This window comes from Xyrauchen texanus, chromosome 36, assembly GCF_025860055.1.
Source record: "Xyrauchen texanus isolate HMW12.3.18 chromosome 36, RBS_HiC_50CHRs, whole genome shotgun sequence".
In the NCBI taxonomy this organism is placed as follows: Eukaryota; Metazoa; Chordata; class Actinopteri; order Cypriniformes; family Catostomidae; genus Xyrauchen; species Xyrauchen texanus.
The window spans coordinates 23,399,238-23,421,965 of record NC_068311.1 but is presented as its reverse complement, the minus strand read 5'-3'; the positions used below and the strand labels follow the sequence as shown (position 1 = coordinate 23,421,965).

Genomic DNA, 22,728 nt, shown 5'->3' with positions numbered 1-22,728 from the left:
ATCTATCTATCTATCTATCTCTCTGTCTGTCTGTCTAACTATCTATCTATCTATATATCTGTATGTCTGTCTATCTATCTATCTCTCTGTCTGTCTATCATCTGTCTGTCTGTCTGTCTATCTATCTGTCTGTCTGTCTGTCTATCATCTATCTGTCTGTCTATCTATCTATCTATCTGTCTGTCTGTCTGTCTGTCTGTCTGTCTATCATCTATCTGTCTGTCTAACTATCTATCTATCTATCTATCTGTCTGTCTGTCTATCATCTATCTATCTGTCTGTCTATCAATCTATCTATTTATCTATCTATCTGTCTGTCTGTATGTATGTCTGTCTATCATATATCTGTCTGTCTAACTATCTATCTATCTGTCTGTCTATCATCTATCTATATATCTATCTGTCTGTCTGTCTATCTATATATGTATGTCTGTCTTTCTGTCTCTCTGTCTATCTATCTATCTGTCTGTCTGTCTATCATCTATCTGTCTGTCTAACTATCTATCTGTCTGTCTGTCATATATCTGTCTGTCTAACTATCTATCTATCTGTCTGTCTGTCTGTCTATCATCTATCTGTCTGTCTAACTATCTATCTGTCTGTCTGTCTGTCTAACTATCTATCTATCTGTCTGTCTGTCTATCATCTATCTGTCTGTCTATCTATCTATCTATATATCTGTATGTCTGTCTATCATCTATCTGTCTGTCTGTCTATCATCTATCTGTCTATCTATCTATCTATATATCTGTCTGTCTGTCTATCTGTCTATCTATCTATCTGTCTGTCTGTCTATCATATATCTGTCTGTCTGTCTATCTATCTATCTGTCTGTCTGTCTGTCTGTCATATATCTGTCTGTCTAACTATCTATCTATCTGTCTGTCTGTCTGTCTGTCTATCATCTATCTGTCTGTCTAATTATCTATCTATCTATCTGTCTATCTATCTATCTATCTATCTATCTATCTATCTATCTATCTATCTATCTATCTATCTATCTATCTATCCTACAGCCTAACATTCAATCCTCAAGCTCAAAACTTTCAGTAAAGCTTTGTCAAGCCAGTGTTAAAAGTTTGTTTTCTACAAATATTACAAATGTCACACAATACTAATAAAAGCATTTAAAATTATTTAAAATTCTTAAATCCGTGTCCATTTCAGCAGCCAAATCAAGTTAAATTTGGAGCAAAAGTGTCTCTCCAGGAGCAGAAATTATAACAGTAGGACCTATAGACATATTTCGTGATGAGAGAGCTCCCTCTTCCGGTCAAGAGCGGAAGTTGCAGACCTTATTCACAGTAGCGCCATATTTGATTTTTGACGGGACTGATAAATAGGCTGTGAGGGATTGACTAACATACCATCTCTTCAATGACATGCACTGTGTAAAGCTATCAAAAAGCTCCTAGATCACATCTAATTTTAAAACTCATGTTGTCTGAAATTTGTTGTCATTAGCTCTATATGGGAAATCCTGTCTGTCTTGTCAGCCAGAGGGGGGTCCTTGGAGATAATTGGCCCCAGGGCTTTTGCAAGTCATAATCCGTCCCTGCCAAAGCCGGTCACTCAAAACAAACATAGGCCACAAAGACAGTATTTTGATCTTTAGCATGCATGGGCAACTTTACATCACAATTTTACATTAGAAGTGTCTGAGGGAGAGCAAAGAAAGTTAGATCCGCTCATCTAACTTATAACTTATAACTAACATATATAGGTGGTAAGCCATTTTATCACATTAAAAGTCTTGTGGCTACACTTTAGAAACAGTGTAAATTTTTAAGTTATGAACAGATCCCATTCACTTCCACTGAAAGTGCCTTTTAAAAAAATAAAATAAACAAGTCGAAATAATTTTTCGTGGTAATAAACGTAATGCCACAAATTCTGTCAATTGAGCTTAAAGGAATACTTCACCCACTCTCATCATACTCATCATTTACTCACCCTCATGCCATCCTGTATGTCTATGACTTTCTTTCTTCAGCAGAACACAAATTAAGATTTTAGAAGAATATTTTAGCTCTGTTGGTCCATACAATTCAAGTGAATGGTGACCAGAACTTTGAAGGTCTAAAAAGCACATTAAGGCAGCATAAAAGTAATCCCCATTACTCCAGTGGTTAAATTAATGTCTACAGAAGTGTTGTAAGTGTGGGTGAGAAACAGATCAATATTTAAGTCAGTTTTTGCTAGAAAATCTTCTCCCTGCCCAGTAGGGGGTGTATGCATGAATAATGTGAATCACCAAAAACACAAGAATGTGAAAGTGAAGATAGACTGAGCAGGGAGATTTATAGTAAATATTTACTAAAATATTGAGCTGTTTCTCAACCAAACTTATCAAAACACTTCTGAAGACAACGTTTTAACCACTGTATTATGGATTACTTGAATTCTGACCTATGTGATTTTTGGAGCTTCAAAATGTTGACATCCATTCACTTGCATTGTATGAACCAAAAGAGTGGAGAAATTATATTCAAAATCTTCATTTAAGTATGCTGAAGAAGAAAGTCATGTACATCAGGGATGGCATGAGGGTGAGTAAATTATAGTATTTTCATTTGTGTGAACTATTCCTTTAATTTGTGCTTGTATAGAGTATATCCCTCAGAAAATCAATCAAAGCCAACAAATCCATCATGATAGCTGTCAGTGACAAATCATGAAACTCATTTGATTAAACACCATTTATAAACAACCCAATCACAGTGAGTGAACGAGCAAAACAGAGTGGACAAAACAGAATCTTTTGTTTTGATCACACATTTTAATGACAGGCCGCATTTTGTCATGAGCGGTACCTGAGTGGGTACGGATCCATTGAGTGCAAGTTTACAATCCTATGAACAGAGAAAGCATCAAAAGGCATGTGCAAACTATACATGTTTTTGTAGACGGTCACTGGACAGAACTTTGAAAAGGGCAGAAAAAAAAAATCATGCAAAAGAAATCTCACTCTGAAGATAAATAGCAGAACAGAAGACAGGAAGACACTTAAGACATTTCTTGTGCAACTTTATCTACTTCATACATTCAGAAAACTGTTCTGCAGACAATTACATGAAGGACCTGACAACAAACTATTACAATCTGTCATTAGCTTCATGGAGTAAGTCTGTTGCAATACGAGTTACAGGGGAGTCTTTGCTATTAATCTTTAAGTGTGCGTCTCTATTACATACATCTAGATCATTGATTCAGGTAGAAATTTCAAATAGTCAAGAATATTAACATGGGGTTTCTCAAATGCAATACTTCTCCCATATCAAACAAGAAAAAGAAAAGACATAAGCAAAAGAAAACAATCTTTTTATCGACAGAATGTTTCAAAATCAAACTATACAGACTAACCTCCTCATAACCAAGTGTGCTTGTACTCACTGCCCCAATACCCCAAAATGACACAGCGCATAGAAATCATCAATTATATTACAGCACTAGGTCACCAAAAATATATCCATTTACAGCAGACATGTGCTTGTCAATACATTTTCTCGCTTTTAATTATACAACATATGATCTAGGAAAAACCTGCAAGAACCATTAACAAAAATTTTGCCAATTAACACGGGCCTCTAATGAAAAGCAATTTAACTGCAACATGTACACAAGTAGTATGGGATATGATCCATGCAGTTGTGCACAGCCAGCCTAGTCAAGGTATGTTCTCGTTTTTAATATTCGTAGTGTGCGAGTAGATATGACATCGGCCGCCAGTGCATCACAGTCTTCGTTGGAAATACAATCTACAGTCGGATGTTGAATCAGCCAGACTTGAACAGGAGAATGGCCACCTGCCCCAAGTAGAAGTAGATGAAATGTTTCGTCTCATGAGTCACGTAGCTGCCGAAATTCCTTCCCACAATGCAGTGCCATGTAGGATTGTATTTCTTATCGAACTCCTGTAACACGAGACAATGTGCTTTTAGCAAAAAGCAGTACAAAATGCTAGCTTGACAAAATGTTACGAACAGAAAATAACAGGCCGCATTTTGGTGCAACTCACCTTTTTGATGTATGCCGCAATATCCTTCTCGATATTGTATTTCTCCATGGCCTGTGTGGCACAGTCCACTGCATCCTGCTGCATGTCCTCAGACATGTCAGCATTCTTGATCACAGCCTTTCTGTCAGTCATGGTGCCTGAATAAAAAATAAATTTAAAAAGGGAACTCCGTTAAAATAAATATTTCAGGTTCAAAAGAAGTGGAGTTCAATCGACAGCATTACCAAAAAAATTAAATAAACTGAGGTTACAGTGAGACACATACAATGGAAGATAATGGGGACAATCTGTAAACGTTAAAGCACACGTACAGCCATGATTTTAGTGTGATAAAACGGCTTACCTTTTCGGTTTATATTATTTATATCAAAGTTGTATCCAATTTCACAACTTTGTTGCAAAGACAACAGTTAAAAAATATATATAAAATTTAAAACAACTATACAGCTCAAATAATACACACGTTTTAACAGAAGAATTAATGCAAATGCTTATATAAAATTATACACGTCACATTTATGACTTTAAAAAGGTGCACTCAGTAATTTTTGCATTTGGGTCATCTTGGACTTGTATTGATACATAGCCGCGTGGATGCAGCATCATTCAAAATCAAGTTTTTAGTTTCAGATGCCTTTGTTGAAATTCACTATGCACAGTCAGCCATGATTAATTTAATACAAGAGTGAAAGTGTCCAATATCAAGACCGTTACTGAGATTAAGAGAGTAGTATTCAGCGGGTCATGTGATTCTAAATTGGCAGCCCCCATGAGGGTAACCTCTCCATTTAGAATAAAACGGCTTTTATAAGGTTATTGATATGACTGGAGTCTTTAATGTAATTGATCATTATATTTTTTTACCTAGGTTTCAAAATTACTATCAATTTCTCACTGTAACTTTTTTTTTTGGGCAATAAATATTAGAACACAAATGCTGTTGATTGGGCTTAACTTGTATTGAACCCATAAAATTCCTTAAGTCTTGCAGAACCAGGATGAACACATTTCTGCCTAAGGACATTTGGATTCACTGCTAGTCTAGTTGTGTTGAACAGTGGACCCTTTCATGTGTGGTTCTTCACCAGGAATTCCAGGTGAATTCCAGGTAAATTCCTGACCGAATGCCATCAATTAAGATGATCTCAATTGTTAGGGTAATTCGGTGACACTAAATTCTTTCATGAAAGCCCAGCAACCTTTAATGGATATCTGTCCAGCACTTTCATTTGCAATCTTTGCTTCAACGGATCAAGAAAGGCCATACTCGCATACTAAAGGAATGGTTCACTCAAAAATGAAAATTGTCATGTTCCGATTTCTCACATGGCGCACAAGAGATGTTATGCGGCTTCAGTCACCATTCGCTTCGTTTTATGGACAAAATAAAAAGGCAATGAAAGTTAATGGCAACTGAGGCTAACATTCTTCCCAACATCTACATTAATCTTTTACAGAAGAAATTGAGTAAAACAGGTTTGGAGCAACATAAGGGTGAGTTATGTGAGCCAACTATCCCTTAGTTTACGCCAAAAATTTTAATTCATTAATTTACTCACCCACATGCCATCCCAGGTGAATGACTTTCTTCTGCAGAACACAAACGTAAGATTTTTAGAAACATATCTCAGCTCTTTAGGTCCATACAATGCAAGTGACCTCACATTGAGGCGAGCAGGCCTTTGAAGCTCCAAAATGGCAATAAAGTCAGCATAAACAATCCATAAGATGCCGGTGGATAAATCCATGTCTTCTGAAGTGATCCGATCAGTTTTGAGTGAGAACAAACAAAAATGTAACTCCTTTTTCACTATAAATCCTATGTGATATCAGCGGTCTCCTTGGCAAACATGATTTCAAGCTTGATTATGCTTTCTATAGCGCCATCTTGCTTATCTGTCGAGCACTAGGAAGTGTAATCGAGCTTGAAATCATGATCATGTCTAGAGACTGCAATGGCAAGATGTACAGTGAAAAGGACTTCTAATTTGGTCTGTCCTCACCCAAAACCAACTGGATCCTTTTAGAAGAAACTGGCTAAACCACTGGATTAATTTTATGTTGACTTAATCTACTTTTTGGAGCTTTGGACCTACAGAGCAGAGATATCCTTCTGAAAATCTTCATTTGTATTCTGCAGAAGTCAGTCAGTCATCTGGGATGGCATGAGTGTGAGTAATTGATGAGAAGTTTCATTTTTGGGTGAATTATCCCTTTTAACAAGAAAAGTACAATGGAGTTAAAATTAGCATGCCAATTTTTAAAGTGATATCCATTATAACGTTACTTGAAATGTATTAGCAAATTGGCATATTTGTAACAATGGAGCACATACGTCCAAATATACATGGGCAACTGAGGGCAAGATACACTGGAAGACACGCACAGCTGATTTCAGCACTTTAAAATCCTCACATCACACCATATTCATTAGAGATTTTGACTGCCGGCCATGAAGCAGGTTCTCATAATCAAAGGGTGGCATGTCGACTGACTGATTAATTAAATCAGGATTAATTGATCAAGTCATTGACAGGTCAGCATGCAGAATGCTACGTCACTGCTCCATTCACAGCGTGCGCATTTGCTGCTCCGGCAGCGAATCAATGAAACTGTGGAAATCCAGGTGCACGCGGATTTAAATGGCGTTGCCGTTGTAGCATCTTCATTTCAAAGTCAAATACATGCTTTGCCAAGACAATTGTTTGTAATTCTACCCCATCATATCATTTTGCTATTAATCCAATTGTTACCCACAAGAAACCGTTATTTAAAATGCCTAAAATGAAAACATTAAGCTCCAAATGTATGCTATATAATTTTTTTAGATTGCCAAAAATGGCAAACAATTCAACTCACCTGTCAACGATAATAGGCAACAGAAATTTGCGATTCAAAACAGTCACCGTGCTAGCTTTCGTCGTTTCGGATGTCCCTTTGACGTTATTAGAGGAACATAAAAATCAAGTCAAACGCTGACTGGTGCCCGCTAAAATCTCTAGCTCTTCACAATGCCGTCCTACACAGCGCTCGCCATTGGCTGCAGACCAGCCGCTCCCTGAGCCCCTCTGCCAGCATCTTATTTCAACCCACAATGCATCTTTAACCGGAGACCACAGGAAAATGGGCTTGTTTGGTTGTAGGCAGGGTCTCAGGAAGTACGGAAAACAGCTTAAAGGGATAGTTTACCAAAAAAATACAATTTTCATATCACCCTCATGCCATCCCAGATGTGTATGACTTTCTTATGCAGAACAAAAACGAAGATTTTTAGAAGAATATCTCAGCTCTGTAGGTCTATACAATGCAAGTGAATGTTGTGTGGCCAGACATTTCAAGCTCCAAAAAGCACACAAGTAATTCACATGACTCCAGTGTTTAAATCCATGTCTTCAGAAGTGATATGATGGGTGTAGGTGAGAAACAGAACAACATTTAAGTCCTTTTTCCCTTAAAATTTCCACATTTACATTCTGAAGTGAAATACAGATATGTTTCTCACCCAAAGTAATTGCATCGTTTCAGAAAACATATTAAACCACTGGAGTAGTATGGATTACGTTTATGATGCCTTTTTATGATTTTTGGAGCTTTAAGGCAGTCAGACACCGGACAAGAAGCACCATACTGCATCACGGCTAGGACATGGCACAGGTATCAAACACAGGGCACACTGATGCGGTTCATGTGGCAGACATTATATACACAAAATTACCAAGGTTTTATCCTTCCTAAAAAAAGTAAGAACAAGGCTAGAGTAAATAATATATGTTCATTGATAATGATTTAGGTCGAATTTAATGGAAAATATTCGAGTTGCGCTCCGTGGCTTGGCAGAAATTTGAGCAGCCTCCGGAGTTGTAGATGGGCGTTGCCAACAAATGCTGAATGTGCGACCATTCATAGAAACCGGTTTCGAATTTTAGAATGTGCCATGTCATCCACCACAGGCATCCAGTGTGCCACCCTCTTTAAAGTTCTGGCCAACATTCACTTGCATTGTATGGACCTACAGAGCAGAAATATTCAATATTCTTCTAAAAATCTTTGTTTGTGTTCAGCAGAAGAAAGAAAGTCATACACATCTGTAATGGCATGAAAGAGAGTAAATGGGCGACCATTTTTGGGTCAACTATTACTTTAAATTAGCTTTGGTGGACCTTCACAATTAAAACAATTCATATTGAGTAAGCTGCCCGCTGCAAGGTTATATGTAATAGTGTATTTTACCTCTCATTATCAAGCCACAATGAACTACTTCAATTATAAACTGCTGTAAAATGTCAGACCCATACATCATTATCTGTTTCACATCAGAGTTTTATCAAATGTTAGCAATGTCGATATGATAAAAGACACCAACATTCAATAGATGGTTGTTTCTCCAACTTTGAGTTATTTCTTGTCCCAGGGGTTGATCTATATGTATGTATATAAAACTGACCTGGAAACGTTTCACCAAGTCTTCATTTATTTATTGGTACTTTCAAATGTACAGATTTTACAGTTTTATTCTTGTCCCCAACTTTTTCTCTAAAATTATGAAAAAAAATGGTGGCATTTGTACCACGCCAAAATATTTTAAAGGAATATTCTGGGTTCAATACAAGCTTAATTGCATTTGTTGCATAATATTGATTACCATAAATGTTTTCTTTTTTTTTTTTTTACTTGACCCGCCATTTCTTAAAAAAAAAAAAAAAGGCACTTACAATATAGTGAATGGGGCCAATCCATAAATGTTAAAATACTCAATGTTTTAAAAGTATAACCATAAGACATAAACATCACGTGAGTTAACATGATATTAGTGTGATTAAAATCGTATTACTAAACTTTTCTGTGTTACGTTAAAGCCAATTTTACAATGTCGTTATATGAGTTTTAACAGAAGACTTAATGTTGGGCTTTTATTAAAAATATAAGCATCATTATTTAAATCCTCCCAAAAAATTGGCCCCATTCACTTCAATTGTAAGTGCACCACTGCAACCTCAATTTTTGCTTTTAATGAAAAGGACAAACGAGTCGAAATGATTTGTATAAGTATGCACAAATTGTATTTAGGATACATAAAATGCTATGACATCAGCTATAGCTAAATAAGGTGCCAGACCATTTAAGAAATGTGGTTGATGGCGGCGTGTTCCCATTGTGTTTATACTTGCGTATTGTTTGCAGATGAACGTGGTACATTCACGCATTTGGAAATTGCTCCCAAAGTTGAGAAGGTTCAGTGCTTTTTTTCTTCTCCTGAGATCTTAGCTGATTTCTTTTGATTTTCCCATGATGCCAAGCAAATAGGCAAAGTTTGAAGGTAGGCCTTAAAATAGATCCACAGAAACACCTCCAATTCAGTAAATGACTTATCAGAAACGAATTGTCTTAAAAGGCTTGACATAATTTTCCAATTTGCTTTAAGGCACTTAAGTGTATATAAACTTCTGACCCACTGGAATTGTGAAACAATCTGCCTGTACACAATTGTTGGAATTACTTGTCATGCATAAAGTAGATGTCCTAAACAACTTGCCAAAACTATAGTTTGCTAATATTAAATCTGTGGCATGGTTAAAACAAAAAAATTATGACTTTAACCTTAGTGTATGTACACTAACTGTATAATACTCATTTAGTATTACTGAAAAAGGCAAAAGAATGCACCGAACACTGATTTATGTACCAATGAAACCTTTATTGAGGGGAAAAAAACTTAAAAAAAAAAAAAACACCTTCACTGAAATGAAACAAACACTACTTATGTTAAATTATTTACTATCCATAATTGGACAGTGTAAATCTAAAAATGCCCGAGTAAACCCCCATCCCAAATGTACTTCCCTCAGTTTACCATACTGTTCCTGTCGAATCCATCCCAATAGACTGCTCCAGCATCTGCTCCTCCAATGTGTTAAAAAAAAAAAAATTGTGAAGGGCCAAAATGTTTAAATTTTCCAAATGGTAAGAGAAAATAAAGGAGACATGGAGGGGAACTTTTGAACTGGTCTTAATCCTATGATCCTGGGGAAATTGATCTTGTTCCATGTATCCAGCATTCCCTATCCTATCTTCATTATGTACTGATCCCAGTGATCCGGCATCCACTGAGCCTCTCCTCCAATCCAAACCTTAAATACCAGCAAAATCAAAACAAAGGAGGTAAAGAGTTAGAATCAAATCTACTCAAACCTGCCTTCCTTGATGCATGCATACAGCACTAAGGCCAAGACAGAGACTAACAAATAACCCTACCAAACCTAACACTATGACTGAAAGTTAATTCTGATAGCTGTAATCTAACAAGAATATGTTTGACCAGTACAACTTCACTATGCACCACATAGATGCTATCTGACAATACAATATATTCTAAACCAATTGATGATACCCAAAGTTTACCCAGAGGGCTGAGGAGGTTTCAATTTCCTAGTAAAGCATTTAGGATTTTGTTATATTGTTTAAACTCAGCCTTTTACACAGGTATGGATTTAGTAATCCTTTATTACAAACCAGTTTTGTCAGATCTGGAGGAAGACGGCATAAAACATAGTTATTGTGGAACCAATTATCATATGAAACTTTCATACATGACATTTACAAAAATATTGGGAGCTATTACATATCCCTTCGTTCAGCCTATGAAAAAGACTTCCACCTTCTATTTAAAAAAGAAATTAAAATAAAATCATGGGGGGAAACAAAAGTAAAATGCAGTTAGTTTGAAATGCATGTTAAAAAAAAAAAAAAAAAAGACAAAAAAGAAAAACTGCGTGGTGACCAGAGAAGAGACCAGGAAGACAACATTCATAAGACCACAATTGTCTCACGAAACAAGGGGAAAAAATTAAAACATGGGGTTGATGTGTAAAGACTGTAAAAATCAAACAACAGGTCAACGGCTCCACCCATGAGTTACACCAGAAAGGTGATTAGTGGAGTGCTTTAGGACCGAGAGCGACTGCGGCTATGGCGAGGAGAGTATTGTGGGGATCCTCGGCTGCGCCGTGGGGAGTAGCTTCGGCTGCGGTTGTTGCTGCGACTACGACTCCTGCTGCGACTACGGCTCCTTGACCTTGATCTTCCATAACTTGGACTGCGGGGACCGTCCACCTTCACACGGATGTATGCAGTTTCTCCCTGGCAGAGAGAGAACTTTTTACTGAGCAAGTAGATCAAACAAGCAGGCTAACATGGTCATTATACTTACCAGATTTCCTCAGTGCAAACTTTTGGTTGCCCTCAAAAAACAACTCTTGCCTGTCTTCTCCAGGCTTTATGCTTAATGTGGTCAGACTCATATTCTTGTCCAAAACTAGGCTTAGTGAATAGGCAAGGCCAGTACTTGGCATTTCTAGCAATATGCACCTCCACAAAGAATGTGCATCCATGTCCTAACACGGCATCAGAGATTTGCTTACCTTAATGAATATTCCAATGCTAAGCATATCCAAAAGTTCCATTTAAAATCTCAAACCTACCTCATGTGACCGGAATTTTGTGTTATCCAGTTTTCGAACGGCGTAGGTCATGTCTTCTTTGCGGACAAACTCCACCACACCAGTTCCATCTCGGAAAGCGTCAGCATAACATACATCACCTGCTTCACGCATGTGATCCTTCAAATCCTGCCAGCTACCGCTTGGTGGAAGCCCTAAAACAAAACGTTTACAATGCTAAATGGTGTTTGAATGCATCTACATGGTAACAATGGAATATCAAAGGACACAACTTACCAGAAACAATTACTCTGTACTCCGAACGCCTGGATGGGGGTCCGTATCGACCCCTGGGAGCCCCACCACCGCCGCCCCCGCCACCACCGCCCCCGCCACCACCGCCGCCTCCAAAACCTCCTCTCCCCATACCCCGTCCGCTCCTTGGAAACTCCACTCGAAGGCGATAGCCATCATAGTCATAGCCATCCCGGGCATATACAGCATCTTCGGCATCCCTGAAGGAAACGGAGCAGAACAATTTTAAATCACATATAAGAACAGGGAAATACTCATTATGACTTGGGTTTACATTAAAGGGACAGTTCACCTGTAGGTCCATACAATGAAAGTGAATGGTGGCCAGAAATTTGAAGCTCCAAAAAGTATATAAACGCAGCATAATACCAATCCACACGACTCCAGTGGTTAAATCCATGTGTTCAGAAGTTATATGATAGGTGTGGATGAGAAGCATCTATAATAGATTTTTTACTATAAATTCTCCTCCCTGCCCAGTAGGTGCCGATATGCACAAAGAATGTGAATAGTCACAATCAAAAGAATGTGAAACTGGAGAAGTAAAAAAGGACTTAAATATTGATCTGTTTCTCACACACACACCTATCATATCACTTCTGAACACATGGATTAAACCACTGGAGTTGTATGGATTGTATTTATGCTGCCTTTGTGCTTTTTGGGGGAACAAAGTTCTGGCCACCATTCACTTGTATTGTTTGAACCTACAGAGCTGAAACATTCTTCTAAAAATCGTTGTATTCTGCAGAAGAAAGAAAAGTCATACAGATCTGGAATGTCATGAGGGCAAGTACATTTAAATGTTTGGGTGAACTATCCCTTTAAGTCACCACAAAATATCCTAATCCAAAACCACTAATCTGACCAACTAACCATGTGGACAAATGTCTTATATGAAATAATGCCAAACTTTCTCAGAATACAATGCATATACAGAACAAATTATGCTAAATTCAGTTAAAGTATATTGTAGCTCATTTAAATAATACTCAAGGGTCATTGGTCTTCTAACAAAGCTAATTTCCATATCCAAACTTCAGAAAGGCTACCAAAAGACCAATTAAATAAATAGCTCAAAACGTAAAATTCAAATCTTTTAACTATTTTTAGTGTAAACTCTTAAGTCAATAAACAAATCGAGCCTGCTGAAAACATGGACAGTACGGCTAAGCTAATTAGCATGCTAGATAGCAAAAGCATGTAAAATAAATTAGCCAAGTTTGTTGCAAGCGCTTATATGTTTGTAATTCAGAATACACATACATGCAAACGCGCTTACAAAAAATCAGTTTATTTGCATTTGGATCGTTTAACATGTGAACACGAAATCACGTTGAAAAACTAGCTAGCCTATGTTGGCTAAAGGCTCAAGGTTCAGTTTACACACCTGGGGTCTTCAAACTCAACAAAGGCGAACGGAGGCCCGCCTCGTCGGTTTTTCAGATCGATGTCTCGAATGGCTCCGTACTTGTAAAACACATCTTCAACATCTTTAGTGCGGATATCGGGAGGCAGATTACCAACATAAATGCGGCAGTCATTGCTTCCAGCAGGGCCGCGGATCACACTGGCGCCAGACATCTCTGCACAAATATCTCTTAATCTTCCTGCTGATCAGATAAATAAATGACCCTTTTCAGTAACTGTAATCAACGGTTTTTTGTTAAATATTTGAAGTACGTTCGATCGAACGCATCATCACACAAATCCAAACACAAAGAGACTTACTATTTTTCGAAACGTTGCACGCGCACACCGAGAGCGTGTTTCTTCTGGAGTCGCGCGGGCCTCTTCCTCTTCAGCAGGCGCGCTTTAGCCACCGCGGATTAATCCGGGGAAATTGACTGATAGGCGGGTTAAAAAACATAGCTACACCCGCGACGCGAAATAGGTCGCAATAGGACGTCCAAAACAATACGGATGTTTTATGTGGGTGGGTGGAAAAGTAGTGTATGGAGAGGTAATACAAGGAACGAATTCGTTATATCGAGCTTTTTTATTATTATTAACACTGTCGTTGTTTCAGTCTGGCCCTCGTGTGGTGTCAGTTTCACCTGCTGCTGTAGTGAGAGCTCATGTAGATTACAGTAAATCTGCGATTACCGAGCTAAATTACACAGGGACAGTTTAAAATAATTCGTTTCTATAAATCTTCAAGAATAAAAAGATCTTCAAGCATTTACAAGCAATGCCCTTTTATAAAACTATATAATACAAATAATAGTGATATTTGATAAAACTGAAATGCAACCTTCAGAATCTAAAATAATAATACTTTGATTGGTAGGGAAATATGATGTAGGTAATATTGTTAGTGACAATGTACATTAATACATAACTCACAAGTCTGGGGAAAATATTGTATTACAATAACGTGGGAAAATGACACAGATCAATATGAATTAATGAATTAAACTGGTATAACATAATTTCTTTAGAAAAAAAATATTTTTTATAGGACTATTCATTCAAAAATGAAAATGGTCTCATCATTTACTCACCCTCATGCCATCAGATGTTTATGACTCTGTAGAATACAGACAAAGATATTTAGAAGAATATCTCAGATCTGTAGGTCCATAAAATACAAGTTAATAGCGTCCAAAACTTTGAAGCTCCAAAAATCACATAGCAGCATAAAAGTAATCCAGAAGACTCCAGTGGTTTGGGTGGAAAAAAGACCAAAATGTCAATACATTTTCACAAAAAATTTGCAGTCTCCTTGGCAATCATGATTTCATGCTCGATTACAGTTCCTAATGCCATCTTGCACTCTGTGCATGCATCTAGGAAGTGCAGTTGATCTTGAAGTTATGATTATGCCTAGAGACTGTAATGGCAAGATGTACAGTAAAAAATGTGTTACATTTTGGTCTGTTCTCACCCAGAACTTCACTTCAGAAGACATGGATAAAACCACTAGAGTTTTATGGATTACTTTTATGCTGCCTGTATGTGCTTTTTGGAGCTTCAAAGTTTTGGACCCTATTAACTTGCATTTTATGGACCTATATATCTGAGATATTCTTCTAAATATCTTTGTGTTCAGCAGAAGAAAGCCTATAATATATCTGAATAAATGATGAGAGAATTAACATTTTTGGGTAAACTATCCCTTAATTCATTCTTTGAGTCAGATTAACGTCAATTTAGCAAAAAGTCACCATCTGTTTAATGCTGTTTATAAGTAGTCTGCATTGAAATATTGGGGTCCAGTCACATAATGCATCTTCACAAATTTATTGCAGCATTTTCAGTTTGTTAACAATTCAGTTACACAGTCAATGATGCATTCGAGCCAAACATACAGGATTGCCATAGTAGATAAAGTCATAAACATGTCATCCATGCTATTAGTCTTCATCAGAAGAAAGGCTTTATTAAAGCTTTTAAATGATGAACGGGTGGAACTCGAAAGCATAGCACAAGTTAGAAACTTGTGAACAAAAACCCTTAAATGTTAGTGATAAGGATCATTATTACACAGTAGAGGTTGACCGATAGTGGATTTTACAAATACCAATAACTAAGGTGGTGAAAAAGGCAGATAACCAATTAATCGGCCAATAATTTTTTTAATTGATTTATAGAATGTTAAAAAAAAACTTTCTTAGCTTTTCCTTGCTAATAAAATCCCAAATGTTGGCCTCAGTCAGTGATTGTTTATATTTCACCTCTAAAGACCGCTGTTACACAGTATAACCAAGTTGCTCTAACTGTAGACTCCTTCAGCGGCGGCCACAGATGAATAATATAAAAACTATCGGCAACACAGACATTTATTTTTACTGATAACCGATAGTTCCAAAAAGCAATTACCGGCACCGATTAATCAGTAAAACCAATATATCGGTCTACCTCTATTACAGAGTCACTTGTTACTTTATTAATAAACCTGCCAGTTGCATCATTTTCATTATTTTTCTAAAGCACAGTCTTTGCAACAGAAGCTACGTTTTATAATGTTTTTAAGACTAGCAGGAAACATCACAAAATACTAAAAACAACAAAAACTCACTGTGGTGACTTTCTTGTGCCATTTTGTATTAACATCACATGTATGAGTTAATAATAAATAATCAATCTACATATGTTAAGTGTTTTATATGTAAGTGGCAGTGACATTTCAGCTAATGCTGGAGTATAGGAGAGAGTGGCATTTCAATATGCATAGCTGGAGAGATAATGAGATAGACCAGTGGCTCCACTGTTGTCACCCCCAATGGTGTACTTCCCTTGAGATGCCAGACTGTTGATCTGAGGAGACAAGACAGAGATAGAAAACAGATGAGAGAGCCAGTAAAGAAATACAATAAAAAAAGGAATACATTTGGTTTGCATGCCTCTGCTCGTTTGATGAATTCCTCGGTTGCAGCGTTCTCATTCTCTCTATGTCCACGCCAGGTCTTCAGAGCTGAGGCCTGCAGAGCTCGGCCAAACGAGAAGGTGAGAGACCAGGGCTTCGCTAGTGGGCAGTTATTGATGGCATTCAGATTGATGGAAGCCTCCTCTTCGCTTTGGCCTCCTGAGAGAAATGTCACTCCTAAATAGTGAAGGAAGTCCACAATTATGCAGTGTCCAGGATCTTCAGTGAATTAGAAACCAGGTACTGTATGCGCAAGTTGCAAATACATTTTTAATATATCCATACCTGCGACCGCAGGTGGGACAGTGCGCCGCAGGGCAGTGACCGTTGCCATAGCAACTTCCTCTGCACTGTATTTGGTTAGGCAGCCATGTCCAGGGGTCACCATATTGGGCTTAAGTAGTGTGCCTTCCAGATAAACATGATGATCAAACATAGCTTTGTAGGCTGCTGCAAGCACCTAAGTCAATGACAATGAGGCCAGATTAAACCCGGTAGCCTATATGATGATTCCACCTACAGTATTTGTATTGTGTCAAGTGTATTAAGAAGTTAACAAAGTTAAAATAATAACAGACCCTTTCTGTGACAAACTGGCAGCGCTTCAAATCATGGTCTCCATCAGGTAGGATCTCAGGTTCCACTATGGGTACAATCCCATGCTGGAAATACAAAAGCATAAGCTCTAACACTTTTCCACTAATATTAGTCGCAATCATTCATCTTTAAATCAAAATTGGAGTTTTGAGAATGCCTTCACCCAATATAGCACAAAAGTCTGGTTCCAGAAGTAAAACTCCCTTTCATTTTTCATTTCATCTTTCCATAGGGCAATTGATTATTAATGATAACTCGTATATACTCACTGAACACTTTATTAGGAACACTATACTAATCCTGGTTAGGGCCTCAAAACAGCCTCAATTCTTCACAGCATGGATTCCACAAGATTCTGGAAACATTCCTTTGAGATTCTGGTCCATGTTGACACTGAAATTCTTCAGCTGCATGTTCATGCTGCTAATCTCCCATTCTACCACATCCCAAAGGTGTTCTATTGGATTCAGATCCGTTGACTGGGAAGGCCACTGAAGAACAGTGGACTCATTGTCATATTCATGAAACCAGTTTTAGATGACTTTTGCTTTGTGAAATGGTGAATGATCATGCCGGAAGTAGCCAATAGAAGATGGGTAAATTGTGGTTCATGAAGGGATGCACATGGTCAGCAACAATACTCAAATAGGCTGTGGCATTCAAGCGATGATTGTCTGGTATTAACAAGCCAAAAGTGTGCCAAGATAACATTCCTCACACCATTACATCACAGCCATCAGCTTGAACTGTTCACACAAGGAAGGTTAGGTTCACGATAGGTTCACGCACGGATTCATGCTGTTGGCACGAAATTCTGACCCTACTATTTGTGTGCCTCAGCAGAAATCGAGGTTTATCACACCAGGCATATTTTTTTCCAGTCTTCAACTGTCCAGTTGTGGTGAGTCTGTGCCCACTGCAGCCTCAGCTTTCTGTTCTTGGCTGACAGAAGTGGAACCCGACATGGTCTTCTGCTGTTGTGGCCCATCCGCCTCAAGGTTGTGCTTTCTGAGATGCTATTCTGCTCTCTACAATCGAACAGACTGGTTATCTAAGTTACTGTAGTCTTTCTTTCAGCTCGAACCAGTCTGGCCATTCTCCATTGACCTCTTTCATCAACAAGGCGCTTCTGTCCACAGACCTGCCACTCACTAATTAACATCTTTAAATCAATAGTTTAAATATTTTCTATTGTTTCATGGGACTGCAGTTCATTCTCTCATGAAAGACCTTTGTCTTTTTGTCCAATTTGTTTGCTTCAAATCAAAGTTTGTAATGTGATTCACTTTAGAGCTGATTGGTTTAATTCATCCCTTTGGAAAACGAATGGGAAAAATAATTTTTGGAACCAGTATGGCCGAAAAGGTGGGCTATACCAGTTCTATACCAGGTGCAAATGAGTAGTAAGTAGCAAATCATGGTTCATGGCTGTAACGTAAACTAAAGGTTTACGGCTTATTTAAAAAAAAAAAAAGGACTAATCATTTGATATGTCCCAACCAAAATGTTCTATTTTAAAATGAAATAAGTCATCAAAAGAAAGGAAACTACACTCATCAAACAATTTAATGGAGCTCGTAAAATTATTTTTGTTGATTTACCTGCTGACAAATGCTAGCATAGCGGGCGAGAACTTCTGCATTTTCCGCAATACACAGGTTGGATGGGGTTGTATTACTGATTTTCATCACGCAGCGCCACTTTGCAAAGTCAGCTCCATCCTTTTTGTACTGAGCACAGCGTTCTGAGAGCCCATCGAGACCTGTTAAAAGAGTCAGAAGAGTTTGTCCTCACTTTATTAACACGTCAAGCTTACCTCAGAATTGAGGCATTACAATGTGAAATTAGAACACTAAGCAAACTGATCTACAGTGTTTCTGAGGCCACATCCACACTAATAACTTTTTGGTTGAAAACACATTGATTTTGCAACATTTACACCTCTCACCCACACAGAAACTAAATGAATGAGTGGATATTCAGATCCAAAGAATAGCCGTCATTGATTTACCTTGTGTAGTGGTCTCTCCATTTGTTCCTGGCAAGTTGACTACTCCTTTGTCAACCTGAGAAGGACAAAAACAAGGTTGCAGAAAAGAAAAATGATAAATCAGCATGTTTTTTTTTTTTTTTTTAAAGGTGGAATGTACGATTTCTCACCACTCAAGCAGAATTAAAAAAACAATGACTGATTTTTAACAGTTTTCCAAAACACTCCCCACATCTTCCATTGGTCAGCCAAACAGACTGTCCTATTATATTATGCCATTAAAGGGATAGTTCACCCCCCAAAAAAATTCTCTCAGTATTTACTCACCCTCATGCCTTCCCAGATCTGTAAGCCTTTCTTTCTTCTGATGAACACAAACAAAGATTTTTAGAAGAATATCTCAGCTCTGTTGGTCCATACAATGCAAGTGAACAGTGACCAAAACTTTGAAGCTCCAAAAAGCAGATAAAGTCAGCATAAAAGTAATCAATAAGACTCCAATGTTTTAATCAATGTTTTCTGAAGTGATCCAGTTGGTTTTGGGTGAGAACAGACCAAAATGTAACTCCTTTTTACTCTACATTTTGTCATTGCAGTCTCTAGGCACGATCATGATATAAAGCTTGATTAAACTTCCTAGTGCTTGACGCATGCCCAGAGCGCTAGATGGCACTATTGGAAGTGTAATCGAGCTTGAAATCATGTTTGCCAAGGAGACTGCTGTCAAGATGTACAGTGAAAAAGGAGTAATATTTTGGTCTGTTCTCACCCAAAACCAACTGGATTGCTTCAGAAGACATTAATTAAACAACTGAAGTCTGATGGATTATGTTTCTGCTGACTTTATCTCCATTTTGGAGCTTTTGGAGTTCTGGTCACTGTTCACTTGCATAGTATGGACCAACAGAGCTGAGATATTCTTCTTCTACTCTTCATTTGTGTTCAGCAGAAGAAAGTCATACACATCTGGAATGACACGAAGGTGAGTAAATGATGAGACAATTTTCATTTTTGGGTGAACTATCCCTTTAATTGAGACAATGTTGCTATGTTGGGCTGCTCTGGAAATTCATAGAAACTGATTGCAATGTTGAAAGTGCCACAGAGCCAAAGCGTTACACTTTTTCGGGAGAATCAACCTACAAATGGCTTACTTATAATAGTGCATATTAAGCTAGTATAGGGAAAAGTATTTTAACATCAGAAAAACTGGAAAAAAATATGTACACTTCAGCTTTAAGAGGACAAAGTGTTTTTGAATTTCTAATGATTTAGGAAAGGGATTTTTGGCCTTTTTGAGGCCATGAGTGCAGCTGGGAAAAGTTGCAAGTCGGATTTGACCTAACAGTGCTCGCATGAGCACCATCGCTCATCATGTCAGAGTATGCGTATTAACCGCTAAGCCAGTGAACCCTAGCGAAATGCCATACCTTGATTCCTATAGTGATGCCTTTGTCCTTTATCATCTTAACGAATGGGATGCCATCATCAGAGTTCTGATAGAGTGTTTCATGGAAGAAGATAACTCCACCAATGCAGTTATCAATGCGATCATCAGCCGTGAAGAGCACCTGACGGTAGAGACGGCGGTTCTCCTCTGTGTTCTCAACCCCAATCTGATTTAAACGCTTTCCCATGCTGCCTGTAAGAACATCCAATGAAAAAAAAAGTGAGTTCTTGTGCTTTCTTAGAACCAGACCACAATGCTCAAAACCAGTACAGTTTATAAATGCACAGGACGTCAAGCTACAGTTTTCATCTGTCTCTCTAAATTTACATGACACTATACATACTCGAAAACTGGAAGAAAGGAAAACAACTGAGTAAGTATTAAATAGATGCAGCACATCACCTCTTCTCTTTCAGAGCACCCAAACAATGCAGAGGCCAATTGTGGTCTGATTAACGTGTAAACATGCTGGACGAAGCCGAATTACAATCACATGATCAAGATGTGTTTGTCTGACTATGCAATTTACATGACATTTTAAAAAGAGGAATTATTGTTTAAATCTGACTGAAATGGAACTTTTAAAGTGCATGTAAATGTACTAAATGACACAACAAAATAAGCCAATTAACTGGATGAAGTCAAACTAACCTATGGACTCATCTGCAGCTAGGATGCCTTTTCCTGGAGACACTATGCGCCGAGCAATCTCATGTAGCTCCTTCTTTTGCTCGGTGGTGAGAGGAGGAAACTGATGGGTCATCCTATTTATCTGACACAACCTGAGGACAGTAAATAAATGGACAAAACAAAATGTATTTGGGATTTCAAACTCCCTCCAAATGACATCTCTGCCTAATGTTTTTTTGCCATGCTATCTAGGATTCAGTGTTGGGTAAATTACTCTAAAAAAGTAATTAATTACTAACTACTAATTACATCTTCTACAGTGTAATTAGAATACTGTCCTAATTACTCTGTCTGAAAAGTAATTGCATTACGTATTACTAATGAAAAATAAAAGGATAGACATGAAATTGTTCTTTTAATTTTTTCAAATAAATCATATAAAATCAAATAAATGATTCATGAACTGGCCAAAGAATTTATGAGGGCTGCATTAAATTAGAAATTTAAACTCACTATTGTTTTATGTAGAATTATTCTATAGTCTATAATGTATTTAACACAATTACATAAGAAGTAAATAATGAAATTACAGAATTGATTTTATCAATTAAATAGTAATTTAATCACAGTAATTAATAACTTAGTAATGCATTACAACCAACACTGCTAGGGTTATAACATTTGAAAAAAATTAATAATTTTAATTTAATTTTAAATGCATATTCCCCCTTCACTGTCAAAGTACCACATTTCAACACTTAAATGAGCCACCAAACAATGTAAATACATTTAAAAATGAAATCCAACAAAATTGTCACTTGAAACTTGGTTGGTCCTTGACCAAATGCTTTTCTATTCAGAAATACCAGGCATTTGCTTTCACAAATCTTAAATTACTCCTTTTTTTATCAGCATCTCAGCCAGTTCCAATGGTAAAGTACTTAAAACTCCTATTAAGTGCTAAACCCTTACTTCTCAAGAAGTTGTTGAACCATTAGCATTATGTAAACACAATAAAACATTTCGGTTATCAGGGGCCAGATACATGAAACGTTGTTAAGAATCCAGCCCCTGGACTATGATGCAATAATGCAGACTAATATAAATATTGCCTATGTTAATTCAAATTTTTTGTGAAAAAATTTAACTTCCAAATGACACAAAAGACAAATGATGCTGTTTCTGTACTTTAAATTCAACTAAACTGTTTTCAAATTTGAAATGGGTATGGCAGGAAATTCAACAGATGAATTGAAATGGGTACTTACCAAGTCAGAGCAGACTGGAGGACTCAGACCAGAGGGGCTTTTTCTTACAGAAAAAGAGAGACGTGACTGATTCTTTAACAGTGCCAGTGTCCCAGTTTTTTATGAAGGTGATATCCCAGAGGATGCTGACACTTGAAGGGCGGGGCTTAGCATCATGCCCTCATTACATTTTTGTGTTAGAGGCCATCAAAGTTTGTCCAGAAGATCCCATTTCTATAGTTGCATGTATTCTCATTATTTCGCACTCAGTAAAATGGCAAAAAAAAAAAAAAAAAAAAGAAGTGAATTGGTGAATATATTGGATCCCTTTGATCACTCGTAGGATATGATGTATGATACTGAAGGGTATAGTTCGCAGAAAAAGGAAAAATTCTTACGCAAACTCATGTCATTCCAAACCTGTATGACTTTCTATCTTCTTTTTAAAGAATTTTCATGTTGCTCTTTCCCATACAGCAAAAGAATATAGTGATCACAGTCATTCAAGCTCCAAAAAGGAAAATAATATGACTATAACATCTGACTTGGTTGCTATATATCAAATCTTCTAAACCCATACAATACCTTTGTGTGTGGAACAGACCTAAATTTAAAAGTGCTGTAAGTGATTTTTTTCATGGAATTATATGCAAATATTTTCCTACTCCCTGAAAGA

At 37.4% G+C, this 22,728-nt stretch overlaps 3 protein-coding genes across 4 annotated transcripts; all 3 read right to left on the bottom strand.

Annotated features, from left to right (window-relative positions):
* Window positions 1–2,769: 2,769 nt before the first annotated feature.
* Window positions 2,770–7,095, bottom strand: LOC127630034 (dynein light chain 2, cytoplasmic). The gene is made up of 3 exons (XM_052107410.1): window positions 6,878–7,095; window positions 4,019–4,155; window positions 2,770–3,914 (listed from the first exon to the last, which is right to left on the bottom strand). The coding sequence occupies exons 2-3, from the start codon at window positions 4,148–4,150 to the stop codon at window positions 3,777–3,779; spliced, it is 270 nt and encodes an 89-aa protein (XP_051963370.1). The 5' UTR covers window positions 4,151–4,155; window positions 6,878–7,095; the 3' UTR covers window positions 2,770–3,776.
* Window positions 7,096–10,749: 3,654 nt separating this feature from the next.
* srsf1a (serine and arginine rich splicing factor 1a) lies at window positions 10,750–13,637 on the bottom strand. Of its 2 annotated transcripts, none has more exons than XM_052107074.1 (5): window positions 13,501–13,637; window positions 13,160–13,382; window positions 11,752–11,969; window positions 11,497–11,669; window positions 10,750–11,155 (listed from the first exon to the last, which is right to left on the bottom strand). In XM_052107074.1, the coding sequence occupies exons 2-5, from the start codon at window positions 13,351–13,353 to the stop codon at window positions 10,961–10,963; spliced, it is 780 nt and encodes a 259-aa protein (XP_051963034.1). In that variant the 5' UTR covers window positions 13,354–13,382; window positions 13,501–13,637; the 3' UTR covers window positions 10,750–10,960. The 2 variants fall into 2 exon arrangements, with proteins under 2 accessions (XP_051963034.1, XP_051963033.1); XM_052107073.1 differs by having other exon boundaries at window positions 13,160–13,379; window positions 13,501–13,594.
* Window positions 13,638–15,002: 1,365 nt separating this feature from the next.
* On the bottom strand, window positions 15,003–22,156 carry LOC127629946 (fructose-bisphosphate aldolase C-A-like). Its single transcript, XM_052107268.1, has 9 exons — window positions 22,074–22,156; window positions 20,827–20,957; window positions 20,156–20,367; window positions 18,747–18,801; window positions 18,337–18,497; window positions 16,717–16,800; window positions 16,424–16,598; window positions 16,116–16,315; window positions 15,003–16,029 (listed from the first exon to the last, which is right to left on the bottom strand). Exons 2-9 carry the CDS (start codon window positions 20,936–20,938, stop codon window positions 15,934–15,936), a joined length of 1,095 nt encoding a protein of 364 aa, XP_051963228.1. The 5' UTR covers window positions 20,939–20,957; window positions 22,074–22,156; the 3' UTR covers window positions 15,003–15,933.
* Between the last annotated feature and the right edge of the window lie 572 nt (window positions 22,157–22,728).